The sequence below is a fragment of the Lepus europaeus genome, chromosome 3 (genome assembly GCF_033115175.1).
Source record: "Lepus europaeus isolate LE1 chromosome 3, mLepTim1.pri, whole genome shotgun sequence".
Classification (NCBI taxonomy): Eukaryota; Metazoa; Chordata; class Mammalia; order Lagomorpha; family Leporidae; genus Lepus; species Lepus europaeus.
The window spans coordinates 70,688,790-70,713,001 of record NC_084829.1 but is presented as its reverse complement, the minus strand read 5'-3'; the positions used below and the strand labels follow the sequence as shown (position 1 = coordinate 70,713,001).

Sequence of the window (24,212 nt, the reverse complement as noted above, 5' to 3'; positions counted from 1 at the left end):
TGAGAGAGACAGTCAGACAGAAAGATCTTCCTTTGCCGTTGGTTCACCCTCCAATGGCCGCCGCGGCCAGCGCACTGCGGCCAGCGCACTGCGCTGATCCGATGGCAGGAGCCAGGTGCTTCTCCTGGTCTCCCATGGGGTGCAGGGCCCAAGGACTTGGGCCATCCTCCACTGCACTCCCGGGCCACAGCAGAGAGCTGGCCTGGAAGAGGGGCAACTGGGACAGGATCGGTGCCCCGACCGGGACTAGAACCCGGTATGCTGGCGCCGCAAGGCGGAGGATTAGCCTAGTGAGCCGCGGCGCCGGCACCTTGGAAGTTTTTTATTTGGTTAAACTCTAAACTTAGGGGGAAATGCAACTGGTATAGTTTTTTTGTTTGTTTGTTTTTGTGTTTTAATATAAGAGGCAGAGACAGGCAGGCAGGCACACGAGTGCACACACACACACACACAGTGGCGGGGGCAGAGAAAAATAGAGCCTATCCACTGGTTCCCTGCCCAAATGCCCACAGCAACTGGGGCTGGGTCAGGGCTGGATCTGGGAGCCAGGATCTCAATCCAGGTCTCCCACATGAGTGGCAGGAATCTGGTTACTTGAGCCATCTCTGTAGCCTCCCGGGGCTTTAGGAACCAGCACTGTGAATTGAAGCCAGGCAGTCTGATGTGGGACTGGAGTGTCTTTTTTCTTTATTTCTTTCCTTTTTGTTTTTTGACTCATCTAAATTTGTTACCGCCTGGTTTGTTTTTTTTTATTATTAAGATTTATTTATTTATTTTGAATGTGAGAGTTAGAGAGAGAGAGATCTTCCATCCACTGGTTCATTCCCCATATGGTTGCAACAGCCAGACTGAAGCCAGGAGCTTCTTTGGGTCTCCCATGGGGATGGCAGAGGCCCTTACACTTGGGCCATCTTCCACTGCTTTTCCCAGGCCATTAGCAGGAGCTGGATCGAAAGTGGGACAGCCAGGACATGAATCTAGTGCTCATGTGGGATGCTGGTGTCACAGGTGGCTCGGTTACAACCTTTTAAAACAAAATGACTTGAGCACTACATTTCCATTCACAAACCTAGCTGACTTACTTTTCAAACAAGGAGTGTCCTAAGCAATGTCTTACTCATTGGGCCAAATGCCTGTCCCTGGATGGATATTAAACACTTATATAATTTTATATCATTTTATTATAAAAATAATGCTTGTTAATGATAAAAAAAAAAAAAAACTTGAGTGTAGACCCTGCAAACTAAAACCAGTAATATTCTTCGACCTGCTCCCAGACGGTATAAATATTAGGAACCTTGTTTTTTTACTGTAAAGTTTTAATTGGAAATTTCAGCAAAAAGAATTGCAATTGCCTAGAAAATATTTACAATCAAACATTTCAGTGTTATTTTTACTGTTTCTTAGATTTCTGCTCCTGATGAGTTTGATGTCATGTTTAAACTGGAAGTCCCCAGAATTCAGCTAGAAGAATATTGCAACAGTGGTGCTCATTACTTCGTGAAGTTTAAAAGAAATCCCAAGGGAAGTCCTCTAAATCAGTTTTTAGAAAATGAATTATTATCTGCCTCGAAGATGCTGTCAAAGTTTAGGAAAATCATTATGGAAGAAATTAAAAGCATTGAAGGTAAGGTTTTGAGTGTGGGTTCTTTTTTTTTTCTTTTTCTTTTCCCATAAGTGTAGATCTCAAAGGTCTAAAGTGGTTTACTAATTACCAGTGAACGCTCAGCCTCCCTACCCCACACTGTTGACTACCACTTCCTTCTAGAAGCAGCTGTTAGCTCATGGATTTAGCCTACTTTATCTTCTTGATGTTCTTCCCAAGGATTGAGTGGCAAAAGTTCAGTCTTCACTGAATATTCACTGAACTGCTGCCTGTGCCCCTCCGTAAATGTGCCTGGATAAGGTTCCTATCTGCTCCTGAAGCTCAGAACCTGTGTCTCTATCATGTAACACCAAGAGTGCCCTGCAGGGAAAGAACCGGGAGAACAGATAGCAGTAGGGGTGGTGTAGGGTGGTGGAGCAAGACCTCACTGAGGTAGAGAAGAGCTTGGGAAGATCAAGGAACAAAAGGACAAGGGGACATGTGACAGGAAATGAAGTTGAGGAAGTAGCCAGAGGCTGGATCCATTAAGACTTGTAACTCCTGGGAATTCAGATTTTATTCTATGTTCATTGAGAAGGGAGTAATTATTGGTGTTGTATTCTGAAAAATTTACCTTGGTTTCTTTGGAAAAGACATTATAAGAAGGCAAATAGGGAAGTTCAAAAGGAAAATACTGTAGTTGAGATGAAAGGTGGCGGTGGCTTAGCTGAGACGGGTTGAGGCCTGGGGATGGAGAGAAGCAGACGGACCCACGCGGAGGCAGTACTTGTGTAGGGGCTGGGAGGATTGGATCAAGATGCCTTCTGGCTTTGTGACTTGAGCTCCTGGGTGGACTGATTGTGCTGTTCTCTAAAACAGAAAGGACTGAAGAAGAAACTATTTTGGGGTAAGGATGAAGAGTTTGGATGTAGAGATTTCTGTGACATGTCAAAGCAGATGTGTAAAGTACGCAGCTGGGCGGGGGTCTGGAGTGCAGAGAATACATTTGGGTATAAGCAGACATTCAGAAGTCATCAATGGGAGTGGGCATTGTGGCACAGCAGGTTAAGCCACCTCTTGAACTGTCTGCGTCCCATACTGGAGTGCCAATTCAAGTCCCAGCTACTCGACTTCAGTCTAGCTCCTCGCTAATGTAAGAGATGGGAAAGGCAGCAGAAGATGGCCCATGTACACGGGTTGCTGTTACCCATGTGGGAGACCCGAATGGAGTTCCTGGCTCCTGGCTTCAGCCTATCTCAACCCAACCCTGACTGTTGGCAACCTTTTGACGAGTGAATCAGTGGATGGAAGTTATCTCTAAACCTCTCTCTTACTCTGCCTTTCAAATAAATAAATAAATCTTATAAAACAAACAAGCAAACAGATGTCATCAATAGGTAGGTGGCATTGGTAAGGGATGAGACTCCCGAAGCAGACAATGCAGATTAACCCAATCAATCTAAACTGCACCCATTGATTCCGTGACGTGCAGGTGTTCTAGGTGTTCAGGATACATTAGTGAGCAGGTAGATGATGGCCTCTACCTTTCTGTAGCTCATAATCTTAAAAGCATAGATGTGCAATGAATAACAAATGGGAATACTACAATACTTTGTAGTATACTACAAAGTAGTAAGTACTGCGATGAAAAGTACAGCAAAGTGAGAAGGATCAGTAGTGCTGGGGACAGGAGTGAGGATGGAGAATTGAAATGTTAGGTGGTTACAGGCTGGGGAGAAGAGAATGAGCGAAAGGGTAATATGAGTGCAGAAGGAGTGGTTGGTGTATAGGATGCTGCCGACAGCCAGAAAGCCAGTGGGTTTCTTCTCTGGTTTTGTGGGATTGGTGACTTTGACAAAAGTAGTTTCAGTGGGTGATGGACACAGAGAGGTGAAAGGGCAAGGATGCAGGGAAGTAGCCTGTCTAGGCCACTCTTGAAAGCTGTGGTTACGAGTGTGAGGAGGAAGAAGCGGTAGGGTCACAGGGAGGTCTACACAGAGTGGGAGACTCTGTTGTCCTTTGTATGAGTGTAAGGATGACCCACTAGGGAGGGAGGCATGGCTGAGGTGGAGAGGGAACAACTGAGAGCATGGTGCTTGAGGAGGTGAATGGAGAAGGGATTCAGAGACCACGTGCAGGGGTGGCCTTTGAAAGGTGGGAGGTATTCTAATTGTATTCGTTCCTCTGTATTTCCAGAGAAACTAAGATTGATCAGCCCTTCCTTCTCTTTTATGTGTTTAAACAGATACAGATGTTGCCGTGGAGAGGAAGAGAAGAGGAAGTCCTGCTGTAACGCTTATTATTAAAAAACCTCGAGAAATATCTGTGGATATAATCCTGGCTTTGGAATCAAACAGTAGCTGGCCTGCTAGCACCGTGGAAGGCCTGCCTATCAAACCCTGGCTTGGTTCAGACGCTAGGAAGCGACTAAGACAAATGCCATTTTACCTTGTGCCTAAGCACGCAAAGGAAGGAAATGGGTTTCAAGGTATTTTATTTTGTTTTATTCATAATATTTGTTTTATTTATTTGAAAGGCAAAGTGACACAGAGAGAGGGAGACAGAGAGAGAGAGAGATCTTTCATCTACTGGCTCACTCTCCAAATGGCCAAGGGGCCCAGGCTGAAGACAGGAACCTGGAACTCCCTATAAACCTCCCACATGGGCGGCAGGGGTCCAGGCACTTGGGCCATCTTCTGCTGCTCTCCCAGGCCATTAGCCTGGAGCTGGATCAGAAGTGGAGCTCCTGGGATTCAAACCAGCCCTCCGATATGTGATGCCAGCCATCATCAGCTTTACCTGCTGTGCCACAATGCCGGCCCAGTTTTGAAGGTATTTTAGAGGTGAAGGTATCCTTAAAGATATGAGACTTGTCAATATTATCTACTAGGACAGTATGCAATCAATTACCAACTAATACTGTTAACATTTCAAGAGCCATCAGTGTAAGTGGACCACCTGGTGGGAGTTTGGTGAGGCACAGAATTGAAAAGGTCATAGTTGTAGTAGTAATACCAGATACTCAGCTTTAGAATGTTTAGTAACCTGTATTTGATTTTATCCTTTCTTTTTTTTTTAATAAATAAAGAAAGGCAGTATTGGCCTTGGAGCCAGACTGTCCTGGCTCTGAATCCTGACTGATTGTGGGTTCCTGGGTTAGTTACCAAGCCTCTCTAGCCCTGTTTGCTCATCTCTACACAGTGGGTTTAATCAAAACTGCTTGAAAGATTCTGGGGAGATGGAAATGAGACAGTGCGTGTAAAGTTCCTACTTTAGTTCATGGCAGTTACATTGTTAGTACACAGAGTTGTCAGAATTCCATGGAAAACTGAACTAAAAGATGATGTGTATTTTCTGTGAGCCTTGTGAAGCTCCTTTATATTGCCACCAGAGGCTAGATCGTCACTCTAGGCCACGTTTCTGCCTTTCCTTCATCTTCCCATGCTGCTGTTCCCGGGCAGCTGCCATTCCTCTCCAGCCTCCGCTGGAGCTGGGTCGTGGTTAGAGCTGCTGTTTCACCTGTGATACTAGCCATGCCAGTCACAGTGGGTTTTCGTGCTGCACAATGGATGACACTGAATTTCCAAGAGGCAGACGGAACTGGTCTACAGTTACAACTGAATAGTGGCGAACAATGGTGGTATTTTTTTCATATGGAAGAAAAAATATATACAGTTATATTAATTTTCTCCTGTAAATTTGCACGGAACTTTTGGCACCTACTACTCGGTGGCAGGAACCCAGTTGCTTATGCCATCATTGCTGCCTTCCCGGGTCTGCATTAGCAGGAAGCTGGAGCAGGAGCTGGAGCAGGGGTGCATCCTAACTGGCTTTTTTTTTTTAAGGTTTATTTATTTATTTGAAAGACAGAGTTAGAGAGAGGGAAAGACAGGAATCTTCTGTTCACTGGTTCACTCCCCAGATAGCCACAACGGCCGGGGTCGGGCCAGGTCAAAGCCAGGAGCCAGGAGCTTCCTCTGGGTCTCTCATGTGGGTGCAGGGGCCCAAGCACTTGGCCCATCCTTGCTGCTTTCTCATGCCTTTATCAGGGAGCTGGATCAGAAGTGAAGCAGCTGGGATTCAAATTGGTGCCCATATGAGATGCCAACACTGCAGGCAGTGGCTTAACCTACACTACAGCGCCCGCCCCTTTACAGCATATTTTTATAGATGGTCAAATAGTAAATCCATTTGCAATTTTGCCAGATATTGCAAAAAATCTCTTCCATAGTCATTGTATCAATTTGCATTTCTACAGCAGTGTAATACAAGTACCTGTTTCACACTTAACTTCATTGACAGAACTTGTTAAGGTGCCTTGTTGTTTTTTTTTGTTTGTTTGTTTTTTGTTTTTGTTTTTGACAGGCAGAGTGGACAGTGAGAGAGAGAGAGACAGAGAGAAAGGTCTTCCTTTACCGTTGGTTCACCCTCCAATGGCCACTGCGGCTGGCGCGCTGTGGCCAGCGCGCTGCGGCCAGCGCACTGCGCTGATCCGAAGCCAGGAGCCAGGGTGCTTCTCCTGGTCTCCCATGCAGGTGCAGGGCCCAAGCACTTGGGCCATCCTCCACTGCACTCCGGGCCACAGCAGAGAGCTGGACTGGAAGAAGGGCAACTGGGACAGTATCCGGCGCCCGACCGGGACTAGAACCCGGTGTGCCAGTACCACAGGTGGAGGATTAGCCTATTGAGCCACGGCGCCAGCCTGTTTTTTTGTTTTTTGTATTGAGTGAGCAGAGCTAGATTTATTGGACATGCTGCAGGGGCATAGTGGGCAGGCAGGACAGCTAGAAGTTGACCATTACTGCCTTGTTAAGCATTTTTCCAATTGCAATTTTTGCCAGTAATCTAAAAAATGAAAAATAATGTAATTTTTAAGTAAACTTTTTGTTTTAATAAACCTTAGATTTGGGACTGACACTGTGACGTAATAGGCTAAGCCTCCATCTGCAGTGCCTGCATCCCATATGGGCCCCAGTTAGTGTCCCCGTTGCTCCTCTTCTGATCTAACTCACTGCTATGGCCTGGGAAAGCAATAGAAGATGGCCGAACAAAATTAAAAGATGCTGTGAATATCATTTTCAACTTGTGTAAACATCAGAAAGAGAGAGAGAGAGAAAAAAAAAAAAAAGAAGCTCAAGTCCTTGGGCCCCCGCACCTTCAAAGGAAACCCAAAAGAAGCTCCTGGCTTCTGGCTTTGCATCTGCCCTGCTTAGGCCACTGTGGCCATTTGGGGAGCAAACCAGCAGATGGAAGACCTTTCTGTCTGTTTCTCACTCTCTCTGTAACTCTCTCTCAAATAAATACATAATAATTTTTTAGAAAAGAAAACCTTAGATGTACAGAAAACTTGCAGATAACACAGGGTTCTCAAATACCCCAAGCCCATTTCTTTGTTATTACTAGCTTACATTAGTATGATCCATTTGTCACAATTAATGAACCAATCTGGCTACATTATTGTCAACTAAAATCAATAACTTATCCGTGTCTTCCTAGTTTTCAGCTGATGTCTTTTTCCTGTTGGTAGAATGTCTGTTAACTGGAGTTTATCTAGTTTTCCGTATGATTAGACTGGAGTTGGAGGGAGGAAGTTCACAGAGCTAAATAAAAGTGCCATCCTCATCTTACCATTTTAAGGGTACAATGCCCTGACCACAACTTAACACTGTTCGTGTTACCCTTGATTACCCAGCTGAGGATGGATGTGGGAGGTTTCTCCAGTGTTCAGTGGACTCTCCCCCTTCTCACATGGCACTGTTTGAAAGGAAGCCGCTGTGCACAGCTCACCCTTGATGAGAAGGGAACTATACCCCACCTCTGAGAGCAAGTGCAGATGATCTCCAGGTTACAACAGCTCCGCTTAGGAATTTCAGCTCTTGAATGTTGTGAAAGCACCATGCATTCGGTAGAAACCATACTTCAAATTTTAGATTTTGATCCTTTTCCAAGCTGGCAGTAGGCAGCATGATACATGGGCACTGTAAACAAGCTATAGCCCCAATCAGCCATATCATCATGAGGGTTATCAACTAATACTCTATGGTGTATTATGTTGCCAATGACTTTTGGATACTAGAATTCAATACATTATATGAGATAATATTTTTAAAAATATTTATTCATTTATTTATTAAAGAGAAACAGATCAGTCTTCCATCTGCTGGTTTACTCCCCAATGGCAACAACAGCCAGGTCTGGGCCAGGCTGAAGCCAGGATCCTGGAACTCCATCCTGGTCTCCCACATGGGTGGCAGAGGCCCAAGCACTTGGGTCATCATCCACTGCTTTCCCAGGAGCATTAGCAGGAAGCAGAGTAGCCAGGACTCAAATTGTCACTCTGATATGGGCTGCCATGTCCCAAGTGGCAGTTTAACCCACTATGCTACAAAACCAGCCCCTACAAGAGATGTAAACACTTTGTTATAAAGTAGGCTTTGTGTTAGGTGATTTTGTCCAACCAAAGGCTAATTTAAGTGTTCTGAGTATGTTTGAAGTAAGCTAGCTTGGGCTCAGTGTCGTGGCACAGTGGGTTAAGGCCTGTCTTTAACACCGCATCCCATGTCATAGCCCTGGCTCAAGTCCCAGCTATTCCACTTCCAACCCAGCTTCCTGCTAATGGGCCTGGGAAAGCCCCAGAAGTTGACCCAAATGTTTGAGCCTCTGCCAACCATGTGGGAGACTCTGATGGAACTCCTGGCTCCTGCCTTTTGCCTGACCCAGCCCTAGCTTCTGTGACCAGTTGCGGAGTGAACCACCAGTTGGAGGAGAGCTCTCTGTGTCTCCCTCTCTGTCACTCTGCTTTTCACTAAATAAATAAATCTTTTAAAAATAAAAATAAACTGGCATATAAAAGTATACATATTTATGGGATACAGTGTCATGTTTCAATATAGGTACACATTATATAATGTCCAAATCATGGTAAACATAGCTAGCTATCTCCTCAAACATTTACCATTCCATTTTTTATGATTCAAAATATTTTTCCAACTTTTTTTGTTCATTTTTCGTTTGTTCAAAATATACAGCAGTTTAATCTATCACTTTTTTTTTTTTTTTTTTTTTTTGGACAGGCAGAGTTGGTGAGAGAGAGAGAGACAGAGAGAAAGGTTAATCTATTACTTTCAACACTGGCATTACACAGCGGAGCACCTGTTGGAGTCCTGGCTGCTCTGCTTCTGATCTAGCTCCCTGCTGGAATGCCTGGGAAATCAGCAGATGATGGCCCAAATATTTTGGCCCCTGCCACCCATTTGGGAGACCAAGATGGAGTCCCAGGTTCCTAGCTTCAGACTGGCCCAGACCTAACTGTTGTGGTCATCTGGGGAGGAACCTACAAAAAGAAGATCTCTCTGTCTGTCTCTCTGTTATTCTGCCTTTCAAATAAATAAATAAATAAATCTTTTTAAAAAATAAAAGATACAGTACATTATCATTATATGTAATCATCCTGTGTGATAGTTCACCAGAACTTCTTTCTTCTAACTTCGAATTTAGTACTATTAACTAACCTTTTCCTGTTTTCCCAGCTTCTAGTAACCATCATTCTATCCTCAGCTTCTATGATAGCAACTTTTTAGATTTCATATAGAAGTAACATCATATGGTATTTCTCTTTCTGCACCTGGTTGTTTCACTTAATATCATGACCTCTGATTCCATCCTTGTTGGTTCAAGGGACAGTACTTTTTAAAAATTTTTATTTTATTTATTTGAGAGGTAGAGTTACAGACAGTGAGAGAGAGAGACAGAGAGAGAGAGGTCTTCCATCTGCTGGTTCACTCCCCAAATGACCGCAATGGCCAGAGCTGAGCCAATCCGAAGCCAGAAGCCAGGATCTTCTTTCGGGTCTCCCACACAGGTGCAGGGGCCCAAGCACTTGGGCTATCTTCTACTGCTTTCCCAGGCCATAGCAGAGAGCTGGATTGGAAGTGGAGCAGCCAGGACTAGAACCCGTGCCCATATGGGATGCCAGCACTGCAGGCGGAGGATTAACCTACTGAGCCACAATGCTGGCCCCAGGGCAGTATTTTTTTTAAATATCTATTTTATTTACTTAAAAGGCAGAGTTACAGAGAGGAAAGGGGAAAGACAGAGGAGAGAGAGATCTTCCATCAGCTGGTTCACTCCCCAAATGGCTGCAATGGCCGAGGCTAGACCAGGTGGAAGCCAGGAGCTTCTTCTGGGTCTCCCATGTGGGTACAAAAATAGGAAAGCTGAAAATTAATCTATCTGTATCTCTGCATACTTATCCTTCTTTATTGTTTTGATGCTAATGTATCTTTAAAGAACAGGAGTTTAAAATAAAATTATGGGGAGGCCGGCGCTGCGGCTCAATAGGCTAATCCTCCGCCTTGTGGCGCCAGCACACCGGGTTCCAGTCCCAGTCGGGGCACCAGATTCTGTCCCGGCTGCCCCTCTTCCAGGCCAGCTCTCTGCTGTGGCCCGGGAGTGCAGTGGAGGATGGCCCAAGTGCTTGGGCCTTGCACCCCATGGGAGACCAGGAGAAGCACCTGGCTCCTGCCTTCGGATCAGTATGGTGCGCCGACCGCAGCGGCCATTGGAGGGTGAACCAACGGCAAAAAGGAAGACCTTTCTCTCTGTCTCTCTCTCTCACTGTCCACTCTGCCTGTCAAAATAAATAAATAAATAAATAAATAAAAATAAAATTATAGGGGCCGGTATTGTGATATAACAGGTTAAGCCTCTTCCTGCAACACCAGCATCCTATATGGGTGTTCCAGTTCCAACCCCTCTCTCTGCTATGGCCTGGGAAAGCAGTGAAGGATGACCCAAGTGCTTGGGCCCCAGAACCCACGTGGGAGACCTAGAAGAAGCTCTGGGCTCCTGACTTCTGCATGGCCCACCCTCAGCTGCTGTGGCCATTTGGGGAGTGAACCAGTGGATAGAAGATCTCTCTATCCCCCCCACCCCATCTCTTCTCTCTCTGTAACTCTGCCTTTCAAATAAATAAAAAATAAATCTTTAAAAATAAATAAATAAAATAATTACATCTAGAAAATCAATAATATCAAAATATGTAGTCAGGTTTTAAATTTCTACTCCTTTCCTAAATGTCGGACTTTTTTCTGTGTTTTGATCTTTACAAATTTAACATATCAAAAGGCCTACTTCAGTGGCGTTCTAGTACCACCACAAAGTAACCCCAGTGCCCCATCAGCAACACATTGAAGCTGCCCAGTGAGGCTTTTTCTTTTCAGCTATGTATTTGGATCAGAATCCAAATAGGTCCACACATTGTGAATAGTTGGTATGTCTGTTAACAGTATATTTTAGCTTGCTACTTCCTCTTTCATCTCTTTTTCCTATTCAATTTACTCATTTTTTTTTTTAAAAAAAGGTTTATTTATTTATTTGAGAGGCAGAGTTACAGACAGAGGGGGAGACAGCGAAGGCAATATCTTCTGCTGGTTCACTCCCCCATATGGCTGCAACGGCCAGAGCTGGGCCAGTCTCGAAGCCAGGAACCAGGAGCTTCTTCCAGGTCTCCCATGTGGGTGCAGGGGCCCAAGCACTGGTGCCATCTTCTGCTGCTTTCCCAGGCGCATTAGCAGGGAGCTGGAACAGAAGAGGAACAGCTGTCACTTGAACCTGTGCCCTATGGGATTTTGGCACCATAAGCAGAGACTTAACTTACTATACCAGAGCTCTGGCCCCTCAAATTACTCACTGAAGAAGTCCTACAGAGTTTCCCATAGACTGTATTCCAGTAGTGTCCTGAAACACGATCCACTTCTCTTTGTTTCATTGGTAATTAAATCTAGAAGATAATCGATACTACTGAGGCTATTGTAAGTAGCATCTTTCTTAAAATTTCACTTTTTGGTTTGATTTTCATATCCACAAACTTGGTACCCCTTTAAATCAACTTTGTGCACTTACTTGTACGTTCCTTTGTGTTTTCTATATATGGAATTAGATCATCTATCTGTAATGATAGTTTCTCTCCCTGTCCTGGGCTGTCACCCTTCTGATTCTTCCCTTATTGTGCTGTGGGACACCTGGTGCAGGTTGAACAGATAAGGGAATAGCAGACATCTGCCTTTTTCCTGATTTCAGGAGCAAAGCTTTCAGGCTTTCACCTCATATTCTGATGATGCTATCATTTTCTAAAATCCAACTTTTATCAGCTTAAGTTCCCAAAGAGACTTAACTTGCTGAGAGGTATCTTTTTTCTTTTCTTTTTTTCTTTTTTATTTTTTTGGACAGGCAGAGTGGACAGAGAGAGAGAGAGACAGAGAGAAAGGTCTTCCTTTGCCGTTGGTTCACCCTCCAATGGCCGCCGCGGTTGGCGCTCTGCGGCCGGTGCACCGCGCTGATCCGATGGCAGGAGCCAGGTGCTTCTCCTGGTCTCCCATGGGGTGCAGGGCCCAAGCACTTGGGCCATCCTCCACTGCGCTCCCTGGCCACAGCAGAGAGCTGGCCTGGAAGAGGGGCAACCGGGATAGAATATGGCGCCCCGACCGGGACTAGAACCTGGTGTGCCGGCGCCGCAAGGCGGAGGATTAGCCTAGTGAGCCGTGGCGCCGGCTCGTCTTATTTTATTTTTGACAGGCAGAGTTAGACAGTGAGAGAGACAGAGAGAAAGGTCTTCCTTCCGTTGGTTCACCCCGCAAGTGGCCACTACAGAGGTGTCTTTTTTCAAAATTATAACTGAATGTAGAATTTGATTCACTGCATTTTATGCATCTATTGGGATAGTCATATGCTGTTTCTCCTCTATTATGTTAATGTTATAGATTATATTGATTGATTTTCTAATTGTAAGCCAGATATAAAATGACCTAGGTATTAGGGTGATCAGACCCTAAAAGAGCTACTTATAGTAAAACTTGGCAAGAAGTCATCTAATCTTATACAAACTCTCACAAGAATAGAAAGATTCACCAGTCTATTTTATATTAATACCTAAACTTGCAAGGGTGGTATCCGAAAAACAGATTCAAATTATACAAGTTATTATTGAAACAAAATGTTAACAAACTAAATTTAGCAATTTATAAGAGGCAATGCATCTTCTCATGGCTAATGATTTTTAAAATTTATTTATTTATTTGAAAGAGTTACACAGAGATAGAAAGAGAGGTAGAGAGAGAGGGGGAGAGAGAGAAAGAGAGATCTCCCATCTGCTGGTTCACTCCCCAATTGGCCAGAGCCACGCTGATCCGAAGCCAGGAGCTTCTTCTGGGTCTCCCATGTGGGTGCAGGGGCCCTACAACTTGGGCATCTTCTGCTGCTTTTCCAGGCCATAGCAGAGAGCCGGATTGGAAGTGGAGCAGCCAGGACCCAAACCAGCTCCCATGTGGGATGCCAGCACTGCAGATGGAGGCTTTACCAGCTACACCACAACACTGGCCCTGTGGCTAATGATATTAAGCTCTGATTTCCTCCTCCACTCTCCCATTTTTTTCCCCCACTCATGCCCACTTTTTTCTTCACTTATTTTAATATGTAATTATATGATGTGGAATCATTTCTTTTCATCTATCTCCCCCTATAATTTTTTCAGGATGATATTTTAATGAAGGGAATCACTTACATATTGAGGTCTTCAGATAGTAGATGCTTTTTGGTAAAAGGCTTTTCTTTTTCTCTTTGAAATTAAGAAGAAACATGGCGGCTGTCCTTCTCTCACATTGAGAAGGAAATTTTAAACAAGCACGGCCAAAAAAAAACATGCTGTCAAAGTGAAGAACAGAAGTGCTGCAGGTAACATCCTTCTCTTGTTAAATGGCACATTCTCTGGGATATGCTTAATTTCTTGTTGCCTCCATTGTTCAAACCTGAAGGTAACCATCACTGGGTTGGGCCTGGGGAATAGAGAAGAGCTGGACTGACCTGGGTGGGGAGAGTGTGAGGCAGAAACCAGAGAAGTCAGATCCAAGGGACGAAGGAAAGGGTGTGGCTGGAAGGCCAAGCCAGGGAGCAGCAGCTGTGAATCCCTGGATTAGATAGATGGGTAAGCAGGACGGAGCAGGAGGGTGGGAACACTAACCAGGAGAGTCCTAAATGTCTTAGTATTCTGGTTGCTGAAAGATCTTGAATACTAATGTCATGCAAGGAAGGAGATTGATCTTAAAATTAAAAACATACAGTACTTTCATTTAAAAACTAAGAGAGAAAGAGAGAGAGAGGACCATCCATTGGTTCATTCCCCAAGTGCACGGAATGCTCCGGAACCCAGGCACTCCCATATGGCTTGTGGGAGTCTGCTGTGCCAAACGCCTGTCCCTAGGAGCACACTTATTGGATAGGGTGCTTGCCTCGCCATGGTTTGGCTGTGTTGATAGCTAGGGATTGAAGGCCCAAACTTGAAATAGGACTAAATGGGTAATAGTTTTTCTTGGTAGCATACATGCCATAAAAAAAAAAAAAATCGCAAGATTGGAAAGCAGTTACTGAGGACTGGCATTGTGGCGTAGCGGGTTAAGCTGCTGCCTGTGATGCCGGTGTCCCTGCTGCTCCACTTTTTTTTTTTTCAACTTTTATTTAATAAATATAAATTTCCAAAGTACAACTTTTGGATTATAGCGGGTTTTCCCCCCATAAACTCCCTCCCACCCGCAATCATCCCATCTCCCACTCCCTCTCCCGTCCCATTCTTCATCAAGATTCATTTTCTTTTTTTTTTATTTTTATTTTTTAAATTTTTTGACAGGCAGAGTGGACAGTGAGAGAGAGAGACAGAGAAAGGTCTTCCTTTGCCGTTGGTTCATCCTCCAATGGCCGCCACGGCCGGCGCGCTGCAACCAACGCATCGCGCTGAAGGCAGGAGCCAGGTGCTTCTCCTGGTCTCCCATAGGGTGCAGGGCCCAAGCACTTGGGCCATCCTCCACTGCACTCCCTGGCCACAACAGAGAGCTGGCCTGGAAGAGGGGCAACCGGGACAGAATCCGGCGCCCCGACCGGGACTGGAACCTGGGGTGCCGGCGCCGCAAGGCCGAGGATTAGCCTAATGAGCCGTGGCGCTGGTCCATGATTCATTTTCAATTATCTTTATATACAGAAGATCAACTTAGTATATACTAAGTAAAGATTTCAACAGTGCTCCACTTCTGACTGAGCTCCCTGCTACTGTGCCTGGGAAAGCAGCAGGGGATGACCCAAGTGCTTTGGGCACTGCACCTACATGGGAGACCTGGAAAAATCTCCTGGCTCCTGGCTCCGGCCTGGCCCAGCCCTAGCCATTTGGAGAGTGAACCAGCGGATGAAAGATATCTCTCCTCTTCCTCTCTATAATTCTGCCTTTCAAATAAATAAATAAAGTCTAAAAAAGAAAAATAATTACTTATTGGAATTTATGAAGCTTACCAGTATAAAAATCACCAAAAGGGGCCAGCATTGTGGCATAGCAGGTTGAGCCACAGCCTATGATGCCGGCATCCAATATTGGAGCGCCTGTTCGAATCCTGGCAACTCAGCTTCTGATCCAGCTGTCTGCTAATGTACCTGTTTAAGCTAGGAATGGGGAAAAGAGGAGGGAAAAATCTGTTTTTAGGGGCTATTGTTGTGGCGTAGGGGGTTAAACTGCCACCTGTGATGCTGGCATTCCACATGTGTGCCAGTTTGTGTCCCAGCTGCTCCACTTCAGAGCCAGCTCCCCCTTAATGCACCTGGGAATGCAGCAGAAGATGACCCAAGTAACTGAGCCCATGCCCCTAGTGTGGGAGACCTGGAAGACGCTCCTGGCCCCTGGCTTTTGCAAGGCCCAACCATAGCCATTGTGGCGATTCGCAAAATAAACCAGTGGATATAAGAGCTGTCTGTCCCTCTCTCTCTCTCTCATTGAAATTCTGCCTTTCAAATAAATAAAATTTTTTTTAAAAATCTGTTTTTAAAACTTCAAAACAGGAGCTGGCATTTGGTGTAATGGTTAAGATGCCCACGTACCATATTAAGGTGCTTGGCTGAATTCCCAGCTTTTCTCCTTGTTCCAGCTTCCTGCCAGTGCACATCTTTTAGGAGGCAGCAGGCAATGAATCAAACACTTGGGTCCCTTCCACTCATTTGGGAGACCTGGATGAAGTTCCTGGCTCTTGGCTTTAGCCTGATCAAACCCCAGTTGTTGCAGGCATTTGGGAATGAACAAGTTGATGGAGGTTCTTTGTCTCTCGCTGTGTCTGACTGCGTTTCAAATAAAAATAAATTTAAAAATAAAAATTGAGATTAAAGGGGCTGGTGCTGTGGCACAGCAGGTTAACGCCCTGGCCTGAAACGCCAGCATCCCATATGGGCACCAGTTCTAGTCCCGGCTGCTCCTCTTCCGATCCAGTTCTCTGCTATGGCCTGGGAAAGCAGTAGAAGATGGCCCAAGTCTTTGGGCCCCTGCACCCACGTGGGAGACTGGGAAGAAGCTCCTGGCTTCGAATAGGTGCAGCTCCGGCCATTGTGGCCATCTGGGGAGTGAACCATCAGATGGAAGACCTCTCTCTCTCTGCCTCTCCTCTCTCTGTGTAACTGACTTTCAAATAAATAAATCTTTAAAAAAAATTGAGATTAAAAACAAAACGTCAAAGCATATATTTGGAAACATAATCAAGTTTTAAATAATGATAATTATAATTTTCATATGTGACAATGAAATATATATGCTAATTATGTCTTTATTGTTTAAATATCTCGTTCCTGTAAGACGCCTTAAGTCTTTTTTTTTTTTTTTTTTTTTTTATTTTTGACAGGCAGAGTGGACAGTGAGAGAGACAGAGAGAAAGGTCTTCCTTTGCCGTTGGTTCACCCTCTAATGGCCGCCGCGGTAGCGCGCTGCGGCCGGCGCACCGCGCTGTTCCGATGGCAGGAGCCAGGTGCTTATCCTGGTCTCCCATGGGGTGCAGGACCCAAGCACTTGGGCCATCCTCCACTGCACTCCCTGGCCACAGCAGAGAGCTGGCCTGGAAGAGGGGCAACCGGGACAGGATCGGTGCCCCAACCGGGACTAGAACCCGGTGTGCCGGCGCCGCAAGGCGGAGGATTAGCCTGTTGAGCCACGGCGCCGGCCAAGATGCCTTAAGTCTTATAAAATGAAGCATTTTGTAAGTAAAAATAAATGGTTTTCTTTTTTATTTAACAGGAAAAGTTGCTTAAAGCTAATGAAATACCTTTTGGAACAGCTGAAAAAGAAGTTTGAAAGCCGCAGACTGGGTAAGTTCTGCTCCTATCATGTGAAAACTGCCTTCTTTCACATCTGCACGCTGGAGCCAAGCGATGACAAGTGGCGCCCCAAAGACCTGCCACTCTGCTTTGACAAATGCCTGCAGTATTTTCTTCAGTGCCTCAAGACTGAGCAACTTCAGCACTATTTTATTCCCAAGGTCAATCTATTCTCTCAAGACAAAATTGACAGGAGAAGTAAAGAATTTCTATCAGAGCAAATTGAATATGAAAGAAACAATGGATTTCCAGTTTTTAGTGAATTTTGAAAGTATATTTAGAGAAAGAATCAAGAATTGGAGTGATGATAATATTTAAGAGGTTTGGAATTTGACTGAAACGAATATAAATAACTATTGAGTTCTCGGCATGTCATAATAAATTCTAATCAATATATAGAACTGACTGTCTCAGGGAAAATATTAGTCCAGGAACAAGAAACAAAAGGATATTTAAAATCTAAAAATATTCCATAGCGTGGAAGAGGAGTTCACTGTTCTGTGAGGCTTTTTTTTTCTCCCCAAAGTCTAGTAAGCAGGGGAAACCATCATATTCGTGCTGAAGTACAAGTTATTCAAGGAAAAAATCCTTGTCATTTGGCACTAACCAAAAAAAAATCACAAAACAATATCAAGTTCAATTGAAGAAAAGAATAAAATCTATAATCACCTTTGTTAAGTTAATCAAGTACGTATCAGACGCCTCTGTCTTCTAGCACAGGTGCAGAAGGTAGTAAGAGACAATATTAGACATGATCATTGCTCCATAAAACAGGTGTGCTTAGTTCAGCATTTAAATATATTTGGAAACAATGCCCTGTCCTGTGTGTTAGGAGAGAAAAAAAGCAAATGAAAAAAGAAAAAGCCTGCATGTCTCAGGAAATGCATGATGTTACAGAAAAATTCAAGGTACTTTAATATATATGATTAAATATAAAGCATAACTTATTTCATTTTATTTTCAGTAACACATCTAATATTCCGTTTTACCTTCTGAAAAGGCAGTGCACACATGTGGAATCCAGAGAAACGGTGCGGAGGGAAACAGTAGTCCTCTCCACTGAGCCAGCATTCAGCCTGCTGGCACCTGCTGCTGGCTGTTAACGTCTCCCTGTTTATATATATTTTGCACATTGTCTGGTTGGCTGGTTTACTTTTTTCTCTCTGTGCTATAGTTCTTTATACATTTTGGACACTTACCCTCTGTCTGTAATCTATGTAACAAATAATTTTTCCTGCCATGCAGGTTGTCTTTACCTTTTTGGTGTCTTTTAGTAAACCAAGTTTTAAAATTTTAATGTAGTTGAATGTATCCTTCTTTTAGATGGTTTGTGTTGCATACATCTTGTTTAACAACCTCCTATGTTTGAAAATGTTAAGAGAGGCCCGCACTTTAGCACACATTGTGGGTTAAGCCACCAGTAGCAATATCAGCATCCCGTATGGGCACTGGTTTGGGTCCTGGCTGCTCTGCTTCCAATCCAGCTCCCTGCTAATGCATCTGGGAAAGCAGCAGAAGATGGCCTGAGTGTTTGGGCCGCTTTCACCTGGGTGGAGCCCCAGGATTCTTGCTTCACCTGGCTGTTGCAACCATCTGGGGAGTGAACCAGTGGGTTTGATCTCTCTTTCTTCCTCTCTCTGTCTCTCTCTGTAACTCAGCTATCCAAATAAACAAATCTCTCTTTAAAAAAGTATCACTGAAAAAAATAATGTTTTTAAAGATGTATTTATTTATTTTAAAGGCAGCAGAGAGTTACAGAGAGGCCGAAGCAGAGAGAGAGAGGTCTTCCATCTGCTGCTTCACTCCCCAAATGGCTGCAACAGCTGGAGCTGAGCCAATCTGAAGCCAGGACCTGGGAACTTCTTCCAGGTCTCCCACATGGGTGCAAGGGCCCAGGCACTTGGGTCATCTTCTATTGCTTTCCCAGGCCATAGTGGAGAGCTGGATCGGAAGCAGCTAGGACTCATAAAGTGGTGCCCATATGGGATGCCAGTACTGCAGGTGGCAGCTTTTATCCGCTAAGCCACGGCACTGGCCCCTGAAAAAAAGTTTTTAAAAGAAAAGCTAAGGGAAAATTTAGACATTGGGAGGAGAGTTTTATAGATACAATGAATGACAAATAAATAGAAAACTAGGTAGCCGGTGCCGTGGCTCAACAGGCTAATCCTCCGCCTTGCGGTGCCGGCACACCAGGTTCTAGTCCCGGTCGGGGCGCCACATTCTGTCCCGGTTGCCCCTCTTCCAGACCAGCTCTCTGCTATGGCCCGGGAGTGCAGTGGAGGATGGCCCAAGTCCTTGGGTCCTGCACCCGCATGGGAGACCAGGAGAAGCACCTGGCTCCTGGCTTTGGATCAGCGTGATGCGCTGGCCGCAGCGGCCATTGGAGGGTGAACCAACGGCAAAAAGGAAGACCTTTCTGTCTGTCTCTCTCTCTCACTATCCACTCTGCCTGTCAAAAAAAACAAACAAACAAACAAAAAACTAGGTAGAAGGGGATTAAGCCACCACCTGCAGCACCGGCATCCCGTATGGGCGCCGGTTTGTGTCCCGGCTGCTCCACTTCTGATCCAGCTCCCTTCTAATACACCTGGGAAAGAAGCAGAAGATAGCCCAACTTCTTGTGTCCTTACACCCACATGGGAGATCCAGATGAAGCTCCTGGCTCCTGGCTTCTGCCTGGTCCAGCCCTGGCCGTTACTGCCATTTAAGGAGTGAACCAGCTGATGGAAAATCTCTATCTGCCTCTCCCTCTCTGTAACTCTGCCTTTTAAATAAATAAATATTTGTTTCAAGAGGAAACTAGGTAAACAAAAATCCAAGCTACTTTAACAATCTTTGAGACTATTATGTGGCTGTATTTACAAAGTTATAGTAATGTAATCACTGGCTATTAATCTCATCAAAATTATGACTGTGTGGGCAGGACAGAAATACTAGCTGAGTGCCTATGTGGTGATAGTGGAGATTATCCTACTTTCTTATTACTGAGTAACAAGTGACCACAACTTTAGTGGCTTGAAACAACACACATACATGGGGAGGGTCTTTGGTTCAGTGTTTGGAATGCAGGCATACCATGTCATAGTACCTTGGTCCAAGGCCTGACTTCCCTCCCGAGTCCAGCTTCCTGCTGGAGTGCACCCTGGGAGGCAGCACATGATGGCTCCAATACTTGTGTCCTTGTCACCTATGTGGGGACCTTGAATTGGGTTCCTGGCTTCTGGCTTTGGCCTGGTCCAGATCTGACTATTGTGGGTATTTCAGGAATAAACAGGCTGATGGAAGACCCTCTGCTTTTCGAATAAATACATTTTTTAAAAAAGCCTTCATTGTAGAGTTGTAGGTGCAGCCCCCACCTGCAAAGCCAACATCCCTTATGGGCACCAGTTGGAGTCCTGACTGTTCCACTTCTGATCCAGCTCCCTGCTGATGACCTAGGAGGAGCAGGAGGGGGTGGCCCAAGTGTTTGGACCCCTGTCATCCATGTAGAAGACCTGGATGAAGCTCCAGGCTTCAGCCTGACCTAGCCCTGACTGTTGTAGCCATTTAGGGAGTGAACCAACAGACAGAAGATATCTTTGTCTGTCTCTCCCTCTCTGTGGTTCTGACTTGCAAAATAAGTAAATCATAATAAAATGCCCTCATAATATTATCTTCATCTCTATGTCAGGATTCTGGTCATAGTTCCACTTGGGGTCTCTGGTCAGTATAATTAAGGTGTGCCATCAAGGTAATCATCTGGGCTTCACTGCAGAAGGAGCCACTCTGTTGGGAGAATTTAGCTCCTTACACTTACTGACAGCTTTGGTTTCTTGCTCTCGGCTCCCAGAAGCTGCCTTTCACTCCTTGTTGTGGGAGCCTCTCAACATAGGCACCTATACAGCAGCTCAATCCTCAAAACCACAAGGGATGCAACTCCAGCAAAGAGGGTGCTGCGGCCTACGCTACATAAGTATGTCTGCATAGCCATGTACGTCCCATTGCCCTTACCATATTCTGCTGATCAGAAGTGAGTCACAGGCCCCAGCCCCACTCGGGAAAGGGGAACTCTCAGGGTGTGTGCCAGTTTAGCCAATTGTATTCTTGGCAGGGGAATTTTCGAAGAAGAACCACTCACTTTTTTTTTTTTTTTTTTTTTTTTTTTTTTTTTGACAAGCAGAGTGGATAGTGAGAGAGAGAGAGAGAGAGAAAGGTCTTCCTTTTTGCCATTGGTTCACCCTCCAATGGCCGCTGTGGCTGGCGCATCGCACTGATCCGAAGCCAAGAGCCAGGTGCTTCTCCTGGTCTCCCATGGGGTGCAGGGCCCAAGGACTTGGGGCATCCTCCACTGCCTTCCCGGGCCATAGCAGAGAGCTGGTCTGGAAGAGGGGCAACCGGGACAGAATGTGGCGCCCCGACCGGGACTAGAACTCAGTGTGCCGGCGCCGCAAGGCAGAGGATTAGCCTGTTAAGCCACGGCGCCGGCCAACCACTCACTTCTAATACCAATTGCAATTTCAGGGGATTCCTAAAAGCACCCTCAGGGTTGTTTTGTTTGTTTGTTTGTTTGTTTTAAGATTTATTTATTTGAAACTCAGAGTTACACAGAGAGAGAAGGAGAGGCAGAGAGAGAGAGAAGTCTTCTATCTGCTGGTTCACTCTCCAAATGGCTGGAGCTGTGCCAATCTGAAGCCAGAAGCCAGCAGATTCTTCCAGGTCTCCCACGCGGGTGCAGGGACCCAAGGACTTGGCCAGCTTCTACTGCTATGCCAGGCCATAGCAGAGAGCTGGATTGGAAGAGGAACAGCTGGGACTAGGACTCACGCCCCTATGGGATGCTGGCACTGCAGGTGGCGGCTTTACCTGCTGTGCCACAGCGCTGGCCCCTGGAAATTCTTTACCTATTGAATAGTAACTCCCTGTTCTCCTTCCTACCCCCTTGCCACCATTCTGCTTCTTTCATGAATTTAACTACTTTACATATCCCATTAGTGAACTCATAGTATTGGTCTTTTTGTGACAGTTTATTTTACTTACTAAAATGCCCTTAAGGTTCACTCATGTTGTAGCCTGTGACAGAATTGTCTTCCTTTAAAAAAAAAAAAAAAGATTTATTTATTTTACTTGAAAGAGTTATACACAGAGAGAGGAGAGGCAGAGAAAGGTCTTCCATCTGCTGGTTCACTCCCCAGATGGCTGCAACAGCTGGAGCTGCGCCAATCCGAAGCCAGGAGCCAGGAGCCCCTTCCGGGTCTCCCACGTGGGTGCAGCGCCCAAGCACTTGGGCCATCTTCCACTGCTTTCCCAGGCCATAGCAAAGAGCTGGATCGGAAGTGGAGCAACCGGGGCTTGAATCAGCGCCCATATGGGATGCTGGCACTGTAGGCAGCAGCTTCACCCGCTAGGCCACAGCGCCAGCCCCTGTCTTTTTGTTTGTTTGTTTGTTTGTGACAGGCAGAATGGATAGTGAGAGAGAGAGAGAGAGAGAGACAGAGAGAAAGGTCTTCCTTTTTGCCGTTGGTTCACCCTCCAATGGCCTCTGCGGCCTGCGCATCTCACTGATCCAAAGCCAGGAGCCAGGTGCTTCTCCTGGTCTCCCATGCGGGTGCAGGGCCCAAGGATTTGGGCCATCCTCCACTGCCTTCCCGGGCCATAGCAGAGAGCTGGCCTGGAAGAGGGGCAACCGGGACAGAATCCGGCGCCCCAACCGGGACTAGAACCCGGTGTGCCGGCGCCGCAAGGCAGAGGATTAGCCTGTTAAGCCACGGCGCCGGCCATATTCTATTTTATTTTATTCTAGTTCTAATTCTATTCAAGTCATTGGTCTTTATGCCAGTATCATACTGTTCTGCTTAGTGTGGCTTTGTAATGTTTTGATATCAGGGAGTGTAAGCCTTTCACATTTTTACAGTTGCTTTTGGCTATTCTGTGGTCTTGAGGTTGTATGAATCTTAGAGTGAAAAATGTTTGTTCCTGGAAAACAAAAACCATTGGAACTTAAAAGTTCATATCATTTATTTGAAAAGCACACAGAGATCTCCTATCTGCTATTTCACTTGCCAAATGCCTGCAACAGCTAAAGCTGGGCCAGGCTGAAGCCAGGAGCCAAGAACTCATTACAAGTCTTTCACATGAGTAGTAGAGATCTGGTTACTTGAGCCATCACCTGCTGTCCCCTAGGGTGCACATTAGCAGGAATCTAGCTAGAATCAAGACAGCTGGGACTTGAACCTGAAGGTAGGTACTGATGTGGGCAAGCAGTATATTAACCCCTATGTTAAATGCTCAAGCCCAGATGTTGGAATTTTGGTAGGAAATGCATAAAATGGATTGCACTGGGGGCTGGCGCTGTGGCGTAGTGGTATAGTGGACTAAGCCTCTGCCTGCAGCGCCGGTATTCCATACGGGCGCTGGTTTGAGTCCCGGCTGCTCCTCTTCCGATTCAGCTCTCCACTACGTCCTGGGAAAGCAGTAGATGGCCCAAGTGCTTGGGCTCATGCACCTGCGTGGGAGACCCAGAAGAAGCTCCTGGCTCCCAGCTTCCGATCAGCACAGCTCCGGCCATTGTGGCCACTTAGGGAGTGGACCAGCAGATGGACCAGCAGATGGAAGACCTCTCTGTAACTCTCTCGAAATATTTTAAAAAAGTGGATTGCATTGGGTAGTATTGACACCTTAAGTGTTATCTATGAAAAGAGAATGTTTTCCCACTTGTCTTTAATTTCAACATTTTAAGTTTTATCTACTTCATTTCAAAGGCAGAGTGACAGAAAATCTGCCATCTGATGGTCCACTCCACACACAACCACAACAGCCAGGGTTGACCCAGGCCCAGGGGAAGCCCCCAACTCACAATCTGCTGCCCCATTTGAGCATTAGCAGGTAGATGGATTGGAAATGGCACAGCCAGGACTTGAACAAGGACTCCAATATGGGAAGCAGAAGTCCCAAGTAGTGGCTTAATTCAGTGTGCCACAATGCCCACCTCAGCATTTTTGTAATTCTTACTGTACAATTCTTATGTCCATGGTTTTAGTTTATCCTAAATATTGTTTAACACAACTGTAAAATATAGTTTCCTTAAATCTTGGTATTGTGCATGCATAGAAATGCACTGTGTATTGCAGTTTGATTCTGTGGGACAACTTTGATTCCTTTATTCTTGCCTCAGCTAGGACTCCTAGTACTATGTTGAGCAGAAGTGATTAGACAGCATCCTTGCCTTAGTTTGTCTTTCACTTTTAAGGTCTCTGGGCTTTTTATACATGTAGAGCTCTTATTACATTGACAGTTTCCTTCTATTCCTAATTTGTTTAATTTTGTCACACTCTTCCCAGAAAGTTTTTTCATTTATTCTATTAATGTGGTTATGTTTCAGTCCATATATTCCAGGAATAAATCTGTATATATTTTTTTAATGTGCTGTTGCATTGCATGATAAATTTGACCATTTTTGTACTAATACAGATAGCAGCTATTT

The 24,212-nt window shown here is 45.3% G+C and overlaps 1 protein-coding gene across 1 annotated transcript in view; it reads left to right on the top strand.

The window, feature by feature from the left end:
- The window catches only part of CGAS (cyclic GMP-AMP synthase), an 88,112-nt gene that overhangs the window by 11,582 nt on the left and 52,318 nt on the right, over positions 1 to 24,212 (top strand). The window contains exons 2-5 of the mRNA XM_062187224.1: positions 1,408 to 1,627; positions 3,831 to 4,073; positions 13,213 to 13,315; positions 16,674 to 16,744. Coding sequence (XP_062043208.1) covers positions 1,408 to 1,627; positions 3,831 to 4,073; positions 13,213 to 13,315; positions 16,674 to 16,744 — 637 coding nt within the window. The remainder of the gene's footprint in view (positions 1 to 1,407; positions 1,628 to 3,830; positions 4,074 to 13,212; positions 13,316 to 16,673; positions 16,745 to 24,212) is intronic.